Source organism: Copadichromis virginalis, linkage group LG13 (genome assembly GCF_057382275.1).
Source record: "Copadichromis virginalis isolate Kocher_CV1m ecotype Utaka linkage group LG13, C_Virginalis_male_GT1.1, whole genome shotgun sequence".
NCBI lineage: Eukaryota > Metazoa > Chordata > Actinopteri > Cichliformes > Cichlidae > Copadichromis > Copadichromis virginalis.
Genome location: NC_140630.1, coordinates 20,987,299 through 20,998,081, shown reverse-complemented (window position 1 = coordinate 20,998,081; position 10,783 = coordinate 20,987,299). Strand labels below are relative to the sequence as shown.

Here is a 10,783-nt window from a genome sequence, read left to right as displayed (position 1 = left end):
GTACAAAGAAGACATTTTGGTTTATTTTAAGAGCGTAAAGAATTTATTTTCCCCATTATAAAAGAAAAAAAAAATAGTGCTTTCAAAAATATGACATTGACTTTATACTTGTTTGTTTTACTGGCATTTAGTCAAAGTTTGTGTTTAATGACTGGGAACCTCATACAGGCTAAATACAGCAGTTCATTTGAACACGATAACAAAAAGGAAAAAAAGAAAAGAGAAACAAATGCTCTTTGTTCGTGGGTTACATAATACAAAAATACTGTAGCTTCATTATACATTTATTGACAACAGTGGTTCACAAATAAAAATTTTCTATAGTAATCATCACAACAGAAGGCAAACAGATTTGGAAAGCTTTGGCTGAATACACTGAGCTGTGTAAAGAAGTTCAATTTTCCACATCAGTAGTTACAAAGCTGTAAAAGACATGGGAGTGCACACTATACAAAAGTGTGTGTTAAAGTAATAAAAAAAATGAACAAGATAAAACAAATCAACAGAGCTCAAACATGGCTATAGATAAAATGAGTAAATTTACATACAGAGAGGAATGCAAATCATGTCTTATGGCTGTCTGATGCATAAAACAACTGCATGGCTGTAAAATTTCACCATCAAAATTTTATGCCCCTGATATAAACAGATTCTGCCACTTCAGGAAATGTTTAAACAGTGTGAAATTTACAAAAGACAAACCTGATTAGGCATTTTTCAGTTTAGAAAAGCTGAAATGTAATAAAAAAGTGCAAGTAATATATATACAAAATATACAACATTAATAAATATGAACTGCTTACTACATGAAATGGTGCTGAAGTAATCCACAGCTTTTAAAAGAAGGCTAATGTGTCTGCTGTTTGAAGTATACACATCCATCTTTACAGAAAAAACACATGCTGGCAACCTGTGAATTAAGTTGCATTGTACAGAAAGAAGGAGGACAGGTATACTTGTCAGCACTTGATGTGTTCAAAATATGTATTCCATGAACTGTTCATCGCCCAACATGTCCAGGGAGAGACAGTTGGTGGACCTGCGGCCATAGAAGATAGGATTAGGCTGGCAGTGCAAGAAGGGGTAATAGCTGTGATCAACCGTGGTCTTTGTGTTTGCTGAGGCATCTGGTAGTCCAAAGGTGTAGCTGTGAGAAGAATCAAGTGGCACTGCCATCCCCAGGGGTGCAGGAGGAGGGACGAGGCGGACATCATCTAGGCTGTGGCTGTGCCGATCCACACAAACTTGCGCTTTTGATTTCAGAACCTGAAAGAGAGTTAAGAACAAAAAGTAAGCCAATGCATGAAAGAGGCCAAGGCAACCAACCAAGGAAAGAAAATATGACCTACCTCTTTTAACATATCCTTGTTATACAATTTCCCAGCATCTTTGTCACTGTGTAGAGCACAGCCTGTGTTTTCTGTGAAACACACAGCATATGATTTAAAAACTTAGCAAACAGCATGTGAGCGGAAACAAACAAACAAAAAACCCAACTGTTTGCAGGGTTTAAAATATTTATACCTGGTGAATGATTCTTTGAACAGAGTTCTCCACAATCCACTGAAACTCCTTCCAGAAGATCAGCCAGCTGGAACATCTCATCAGGATCATCTACAAGAACCTCGTCTGGACTTTGGACCCTGGTCTTGATCTCTGGACAAAAGAAAATGAGCAGGGACAAAAAAAAAAAAACCAAACAAACAAAAAATTAAAAACGTTTTAGAAATTTCATAAAGGGGTGCCCATATAACTCACTGGAATATTGCCTGGGTTTGAATCTGACCCAGGTCTTTCAATGTGCATCATCTCCCCATTGTCTGACAGCTTTCCTGTACTCTCAACTGTCCTGTCCTCATAAAGGCCAAAAAGTACAGTGCTTAATTTTATGAGACCACCACCAAATGAAAGGTTTATACCACAGTTACCCTAAATTAACATTAATGTTTATTACCAAAATAAGTTCTCATCTTTCTGTAATGGTTAATCCACCAATGTGCACAAGCTCTTTAACTGAAATGACATTTTTAATGCTAAAATATTTCATTATCGTTATCCATGAATTTTCAAATTTATCCCTTCCCCCCAAAGCAGAAAAACAAAACAAAAGACAGTAAAGTACAATATATATTTTTTCATTCAGATGGTAATGCAATGCTAACATGTTTACTTGCATTACTGAAAAGGAAAATAGTTTTGTTTAATGTGTTGCCCAGACTTAAAGGAAATTTCATAAAAAAAATAAAATAAAAAAGGAAGAAAAAACCCCTGGAAGAAGCAAAGACCCAATATTAGATAAGACATTGTAATGCTTATTAAAACACAAATAAAGCACAAGTTTTGAAATGACAATACCATATTGTTTACTGAGCAATATGTTTTGCATAGCCAACAGCCTAAGAATGTGCTGTTCAATTATCACAGTACTAGCAGCCACATTTCTCTTAGCACCATTGAAAGGCCTGACCAGATGGAAAAGAGACATCAATGATGCAAAACACATGCTTAGCCAGTTTTATGTATGCAAAGTCAACATTTAAATTTCACATTCTGTAGTCCTGTGATCCCACTACCAGCATGCATCTTTGAATGAAACACTGAGAATTGCACCATACTTAACAATGCTGCTAGATCAGGCTAGCAGACTGGAAGCATTAGTTTAATTTAGAAATATCTGCAGAGGGATGAACAGATCCTGTTTAAAGGTTTCATTTAAGAATGGCCTCACCTTCCTCTTGCCACCCTTCATCTTCTATTCGTGCTTTGCTGCTTGTATCAAATCCTGAGGTACAGGAGCTGCCTCGGCTGGCTGCTGAGCTGAAACACTTCTCAGCTTGCTGATGACCTTCGTCCCCCATGGAGACCATCTCTGCGCAGATGCTGTGTTGGCGAGCGTCCGCCTCAATTCCAGAGCTGCTAGTAGAGTGTCGGGAGAGACCGGGACTGCCTTCACTGCCTTGTGGATCTAAATCCAGATCATCACTGATGTAGGACTCCCTGTAATGCTGCTTCTCTAAAAATGAAAAAATAAACAAGTTTCAGTGGTTTTTTTTTTTTTTTTTTTTTTAAACAAACAAACAAACAAACATCTAAACCATCTTGTTTTCAGAAATAGGTTTTTAGTACTTATATCAAAGTACTAATTATTACTGTTCTATATATTATATTACTAGTACTGTAGTAGAAGCCAATAGTGACTTTATAGAAAGTTTTTGTCAGTACACACCAAACTTCAGCTATAAAATCAGAAATATAGTTATATCTAAAATACTTAAGACCCATTTAAGGCATCACAAAAATGTTTTCTAGTGAAATTGTTACAAATGTGATTACAGAACAGTTTTGTTCTTGGAACAAAGTTTAAATTTACTAACTAACGTCCAGAAGCTACTATGACTACAAAGAGCCACCAGCCAAACTGTGCTCTGTTACTTTTTTCTTATCCTTTGACATGCTTTCCCCTCTCCTACCTTTGCTCTCCTCCAGCTGGTGTAGGTGTTTGAGGACAGGTTGAAGGCTGAGGTAGAGCTGATGGCTGTTGCTCAGGTGCAAGAGGAGGTGGCGAGAGCGGAAAGATGAACCAGTGTAGTAAACCAGCTTCCTGGCGGATGGCAAGCCATCTGGCTGGATCTCGAATTTCTTACCCTGAATGATATTAATACATTATACAAAGTGTAAAAAGCTAGCGCCCATTAAATAATTACCAGAATTCTACTTCTTAACAGAGAAAAATCAGCTGTATGTGCTTACCAGGAAGGTAAGACGTCCTACATTTGACCAGGGAAAGTCATATATTAGCTCAAGTATGTTGTTCACCTCCTGAGAATACATAAACACACATACACACTTCATTTACAAAACAAAAAACCCCAAAAGATTTGTGATTGTATAATCTACTTTGATGCTTTTAAAATTACAGATCAATAATCAACTGTCTTTTGGAGCCATCTGGACTCAAAAGAGGCCAAAGGCTTCTTGAGGTATGCCACGGTCTGTTGGCTTTGAAATCAGCCAGGCCTGGAGTGCTAATCCCCCCCAGATGGTCCCTGACAGACAGATCAAAGAAATGACAGTCATGGCAGGCAGCTCCTATCTCCTGATGGACTGCTGGTGGTGGCAATCCCCCCCACATTCCTCACACATCTAGTCAGAGGTTTTATAAGACTACAGATACAAAAGAGCGATTCCCTGAGCGAATTAAAATGACTTTTCGCTTACATACTGTGCACTAATAATACGCTCACACATGCACGCACCTGATAAACTTGCATTCCTCGCAGGGTCAGACCAAGCAATGCCGTTCCCCTCTCCTCCCTCTTATCCTGAAAAAACAAATGATGAGCTGTCAGAGAGGCAGTGTGTCCCAGATAACACAGCTATTTCACTGTTACGCCCTGCTCATAGTTGGCTAGAAAATATGAGTTGTTATTAGCAACAAATTGGAAGCAATAGCAGATTACGTAATGGATGGGCCAGGATTCAAAGTTTCACTCAGTGGATGAGTGCTTTTTTTATTTTTATATCTCTATCTATATATATATATATATATATATATATATATCTCTGTTTGTCCAGAAATCAAATGAAGCGAAACAAAATGTGCTGGTGTTGCATTAGTTGGGGTATTTGGGTCAGAGGGAATACATATATGTGGAATAGATTCAAAATGAGCTTTGCATATGAAAGTGAGATGATTAGATTGACTCATAACCTTTTGCAATCTGTAAAACGTGACAGGTACATCCTCCAATTGGCATGCCTCTTTGATGAAGTGGAACATTGCATCACGAGTAGACATGCCCCACAGCTCCTGGTGTACCTTTGGCCCATGGCAGTGGAGATATTTCACTCCACGTTTAGCTATAATCTGAAAAAGGGGGAAAAGAAAGAGAAACATTGGCCTCAGAGAGATGAAAAGGTAAAAAACATTTCCTCATATTTCTGCTATGTGGTGATACCTACCCATGGGGGAAAGTACTCCTTGGGTTCAAAATAACGGGAAAGCTTTACGCCTTCCTCCAGCACTGGGTGGTCGCCAAGGTCAGCCTGCAGGGCGTAACCCGCCAGCTGGAAGTAGACCTCCTCCTGCTGACGACATTCAGAGCGTAGCACTCGCTCCCGCAAGTCAGAATAGTAAAGATGCCGTGCCTTTCGCTCACTGGGGGGGAAAAAAAACAAACAAAAAAAAAAACAACAACACAGGCACCCAAAAACAAAAGGGAAAGGCAAAGTTGAGAGAAAGTAGGACAATGTTTAATGGGGAGAAATAAAGCAAAACAGAAGCATCCAAGAATTAAAAAGATGCATGTAGAATGTAAACAGGAAGACTTACCAAAAAAGTCTACCATTCTCTATGTAGTACTGCACTTTAAGGCACAGAATCAGAGGCAATGATCTCTTTTGCAATCCCTGTAAAAAGAAATATGTTGCAGTAGAGTTGTGTTTTGCTGACTTCACTTCAAATAAAAAGCTGTACCATACAGGCTTTTAAACGCCCAATTAAATGGTGTAGAGAGTGCATCAATCCCATAAACTACAATACCTTTCCTAAATCTTGGTTCCATTCCTTAGAAAAGTACTTATTGAGCTTCTCCTCCAGGTCTAAAAATATGTGCTCATTGTCTGGTATGGAAAAAAAGACAATCGGGAAACAAGGAGACAGTTAGTAACCAAACAAAACAGTAATGTAGCCAAGCGTAAAATTTACTCAACAATGGGATTCATTAGGGTGTGAGGAAAAGGCTTTTGTTCTTCTACTTTTCAATGGGGCTACAAGAAAAAAACAAAAAACAATGCCAACATTAATGTATCCATTTTCCAACTCCAGCATCAGCAAAGCAGCACAGACCAACCACTGCTGGTAAGAGCTGTGGGATTCTTTTAAGATTGTGCAGACACTTGAAGAGACAGGTAGATGCCTTCAACAAACAGATTATATCTATATACACTGCTTTGGGTCTATCCTGCAAGCTCCCTGAATATAAGGCTGTGTTAATCACCAATTCATCATTGGGCCAAAAACCTGTTGCAACCCTTTTCCAAGCACAAAGATGTCGTATTAATCTCCGTGTGGTTCTATGAGTCATACCACAGGCATTTTCAATTTGACCCAACTTATCTCTTCAGTTCACCCTTGTGTAGCCAAATCATGCCATTTCACAATTTTTTCCTTAAACCACTCATCTCATTCCCACTCTGACTCACTCTCTCTCCTTTTTACCCTTTGTTTAGGCCTTTGAGTAAGAATTGAGTAATAGTCTCCCCCTACCTTTTATTCCTCCATTCCTACCCTCCTCTTCCCATCATCAATCCATCCCTCCACAGTGAAGCGGAGGAATGCAATTGTGCATTCCAGGCTTAATGAAGTTAATATTGCAGGAATCCAGGACTAAGTGATCGCTGACCCAACACCACAAAAACAAAAGGCTGCTTGTGGTGAGCCACACAAGATTACCAAAGCATTTCAATCTATTTGTACAACAGAAACGCTGGAAAACAGAAAGTTTAGAACTTTGTTCAGCAGCTAAAGTGGATTACACCATTCAGTTATGCAGACTGGGAGGGCAAAATTATTATTATTATTATTTTTTAAATTTCAGTGAAATGGCTTCCTGGTAGAAGTGTTTCCCCAACATTACGTGAAGAAGCAAAAAGAGTAACACTGAAGTAAAACATTATTGTAACCTAAACATTACCCTCTTTAAAACCCTATATGCATCTTCTATAACTACTGTGTGATCTAGTGTGAAGAGTCCTGTCAGGTTCGCAGGCGTAAGGGGTCCAGTGGGGATTTAATTTACCTTTAACTACTGTCAGGCCAAAAAAGTGAAGCTCTTTGATTCCAAGAAGCTCTGCCACATGATTCAGAACATCCTGGCCTGTGGACTTCAGCTAGAGTAGAGCAAAGAAAAAGAAAGTCTGCAGGTTTCACAAAATACAAATCTTTATCTAACCGGGGCCATCTGTAAAGTCCTCTTACTGAGCAGATCCTCTTAAGAGCACATCCAAAAAAAAAGAAAAAAAGATATTAAACACTCACCCCGACAGTGATGTCCAGCTGTTCTTTGTTGGGGAGCAGAACACAAATAGTTCTCTCCTGCTTTAGTGATGTGGACATGATCTCTTGTGCAAGTTCGTGATATATGCTCTGTCTTTAACACTCAAGTCTTTGGGTATCTTTACTCTTCACTTTTATCTCTTCCAGGACAGTTCATCCATATTGCATCTAAAAAAAGATAGATAACAAAAGAGTAAGAAAAGTAAAGAAATGAAAAAAGAAAAACATGAGTAAACATGTAGTAAAGTGATCGGCATGAGTGTCTCATGACGTTAGTGAGAGAGAGATGGAGACGTTAGTGAGAGAGAGAGAGAGAGAGAGAGTGAGAGCATGAGTTACATTGTCTTAAAAATCATCTTCATGGAAATGTTCCACAAACGTGACAATCGTGTATGACTGAACTTGCTGATCCACTCATTTTTCGATGATCTCATAGTAACAGCTCATTCTAATTACCAGTCATTAACTGAAAGCAACCAGATAATCCTCTTGCATTTGTTCCATTCCAACAAAACGTGCTAAAAATTAATTAGAATATTGCTCATTGTGCCTTATCAAACGCTACAAATAGTCACAGTGTAGGGCACTGGACTATCAACCTGAAACATGCCCCTCTACGCTGACCCTAAGCCCCAACTGGTACGAGGCTCATCTGATTAACGTCTAAGAATCAATTAATCAGGTTAATTACTGCCGTACGCCCACTCAGATTCCCTTAAATCCTCTGAACGATAACCAGTTTAACAGGAAAAAAAAAAAAAAAAAAAGTAGATATGAAGGAGGAGGAGGAGGAGGAGGGGAGGGGGGGGATCTTGTGCAAATTATCTTCAGAAAAAATGGTTTCTTATGTCATACTTCTGTCTTTTACACCCTCCTTTTTTGAGGTGTGGAAGATTGTACATTCAAAAGCACTTGATGCAATAGTGTTTATCTGTGTTAAATGACGAGAGAGAGACAAACAAAACAATTTATGAAAAAAAAAGAAAAAGGTGTTGTCAGTGTACAAAACAAGTTGTTTTAAGCCAAGAGTTCCCACATTTGTTGTACCACATATGATTTATGGGCATGTTCAAACACAGCCCCACTGACACCTGGGTGTCAGCGCAACAGACAAAATAAACCTGAAATACCAGTAGCTCCGACATCTGACTTACTATTGACAAAGTCAAATGAAATTCTACGTTTACACTGAAAATGTAGTGTGGAAAACAAGTACAAAAACCTCATAGACGCATGTACATTATCATGCATGCAAACATGTGTTACTTTAAAAAAAAAAATATTATGCCTTCTGGGAGTCTTGGCTTGGAGCTAATTCACAGTAAACACACCAAATCTGATCAGCCAAATGAGCTATACCACTGCAAGCAGTACAATGCTGCTGCCATTTATGTAACAGACTATAAGTGAAACAGATGCAAGATAATTAAGCAGCCTTAAGCAATAGGAAAACACAGTTCAACATTACAGCTTGCTTTTTTGTTTAAGACAATGGAAGCAGAGGCTGCAGATCATTGCTTCACGTATGAATTTATAAGAGACATGTGACGCAATCGCTCTAACAGAAATTACGCTAATCTGAATGTTTTTGCTGTTTATTTGAGCACTGGCTCCGTTTTATAGTGCATTTTCAACAGCACATACACATAAATCATTTGGAGTCTTCATATTTCATAAACATATGGTTGAAATAAGAAACAGGTGAGCAACTACCAAAATCAAGTTAAACCATACAAATGTGACCCATTTTATCTACATAACCTACACTGCGTCCTGTCAACAAAACACATTTACCATCAACCCCAAACGGTGCCACTTGAAGTCTTCAGACATCCCCCATGTTGCTGACCAATGCGGAACCTGGCATCCCATGTGAGCAACCATCTGTATGCTTTAATTCCCCTCCAAGATTGTTATAATCCCTGCGTATACTGCTGGCTGGTGGAAAAACAACATCCCCTGTGCAGTAAGCAAGCTTTCTGAAGGAGCAGGGATACTCACTGCCCGCTAAAACCACAACGCAGGGGGGGGGGTGAGGACCCCCTTTACACGCATCCCACTTTATGAGTAGCAGTTTGGTGGGACTAGTATATATTTCTTATGACTGAAAAAGTTCTTTTTTCCCATAAAAAGCATAACAAAGTTCACCAACTGCTCGCTGATAATGGCATTAAAAGTTGCATCAGAAGGGTCCTCAACGCTCTCCAGGCAACTTAAAGTAGCTAGCAGTCGTTTAAATATAAACCTTGAGATGATTACACATATTTATGAGTTAGCTACAAATCAGTACAAGGCAAAAGTAGCTGACAACAAACAATTTATACCATTTACGTCTATATTTCCCTCAGAGAAAACGTGCTTTCGGCCCGATAGAGTTTTAACGCGCAACAAGTGCATCACTAATAAGTCTGGCTTTTCTTTTAGCTACTTAGGTAAAAGCGCTAAATTACTTACAATCACAGTATAAGAGATGATAGAGTTCAACTTTCAGTCGCACGGCTTCTCAAAACACATTTCTTCTGTAACCCATTTAAAAACATGACCGACGCAAGAAGCCCAAACTGCCGTTCACCTCCCTACCCATTGCGTGTTGTAGCTTCTTGAGGGCTTTGCAAAACCATCCCAAGCCTGGAACGTTTGAGCCAAACCATTTTGGATAGTTGTGGGGGTGCACAGTTGTAATCGAAATGTTTGTAAAACTTTAACTTCATATTTGATGAATATGCGAAATCTTGTCACGTTTATATTTTCTAGATAAACAAGTTTCTATACCCATATGAATCTATAACATTCCTACAGCGGGTTGCAGTTGGATACTGTTGACTAGACGGGGCAGACTCCCCTCATTTTGTTAGTGTAGTAAGACGTGCTAATTAGAGGTCCCAAGCACCGTCTTTGAAAACAGGAGCTGCACGACCTGTATATAAAACTTTGTGCAAGCCTAGGTGTTAAAACGGTTCAAATACCTTTCGTTTCTGACGTGTACTTCCACTGCTTCCTGCGAAATTAATATGTTGAGCATTAGGTGCGCCCAGAAATCACGTGACGTGAATGTGCACCATCCCGGTTAGTGAGCCGCGTTGAGTGTACCCAGGGTTTTTAAATGGGGCCCTATTTAATCAGACTGAATAGCTGATTTTACGGTTCAGGAAACTGCGGACTGAAATTAAATTCTGTTTAAATGATTAGAATCTACTTAACACCACTTATAACGGGTATGATACATTTTGTCTGAGACTTTCATTTTTGTAGAATAAAACTACTCTAGGAATAACAACTTGATAATAACAAAAATAACAATTGAACTCCATTAGCAAAAATTCACAACACGCCTAAACCTTCTGGGATAGTGCAAAAACCCTGCTCTCACGTCTTAAGAACAGGAGGCATTAATATTGTCACTTGTAAGTTTCAGATCAAGGCACACAACCTGTGGATCAAAACACTACACAAGAACCTCTATAGACACGTCAAACTGCGACGACACCGCCATCTGCAGGCTAATTGCTGGCACTGCATTGAATACGATCAATGAACACAATCGAAAAAGAACAAGTTGCACATAAAGGTTAAAATTAAAATAATATGCTACACAACCCTACTCTTAATCAAATTTAGCAGATAAGGATGTATTACTTACTGATTGACATTTCAGAGATTTTGCCTACATGCACCAAATGCTTAGGAGTGACAACGCTCCCAATTCCTGAAATGAACTCCAGAAAA

At 38.9% G+C, this 10,783-nt stretch overlaps 1 protein-coding gene across 2 annotated transcripts; it reads right to left on the bottom strand.

Annotated features, from left to right (window-relative positions):
• Positions 1–266: 266 nt before the first annotated feature.
• Positions 267–9,668, bottom strand: LOC146695638 (FERM domain-containing protein 6). 2 transcript variants are annotated; one of them, XM_085477958.1, is made up of 14 exons: positions 9,512–9,668; positions 7,040–7,225; positions 6,801–6,891; positions 5,543–5,622; positions 5,333–5,409; positions 4,963–5,158; positions 4,712–4,867; positions 4,257–4,322; positions 3,751–3,819; positions 3,471–3,645; positions 2,729–3,013; positions 1,525–1,656; positions 1,350–1,420; positions 267–1,266 (listed from the first exon to the last, which is right to left on the bottom strand). In XM_085477958.1, the coding sequence occupies exons 2-14, from the start codon at positions 7,115–7,117 to the stop codon at positions 976–978; spliced, it is 1,767 nt and encodes a 588-aa protein (XP_085334084.1). In that variant the 5' UTR covers positions 7,118–7,225; positions 9,512–9,668; the 3' UTR covers positions 267–975. The 2 variants fall into 2 exon arrangements, with proteins under 2 accessions (XP_085334084.1, XP_085334085.1); XM_085477959.1 differs by lacking the exon at positions 9,512–9,668 and adding an exon at positions 8,852–8,974.
• Positions 9,669–10,783: the final 1,115 nt, after the last annotated feature.

Coding starts and splice junctions, on each gene's coding strand:
- LOC146695638 (XM_085477958.1), bottom strand. CDS start 7,117: ATGTCCACATCACTAAAGCAGGAGAGAACTATTTGTGTTCTGCTCCCC. Junction 5,623..6,800: donor TGGCCTGACAGTAGTTAAAG/GTAAATTAAATC, acceptor TTTCCATACCAG/ACAATGAGCACATATTTTTA. Junction 1,267..1,349: donor ACAAGGATATGTTAAAAGAG/GTAGGTCATATT, acceptor ACTCTCTTTCAG/GTTCTGAAATCAAAAGCGCA.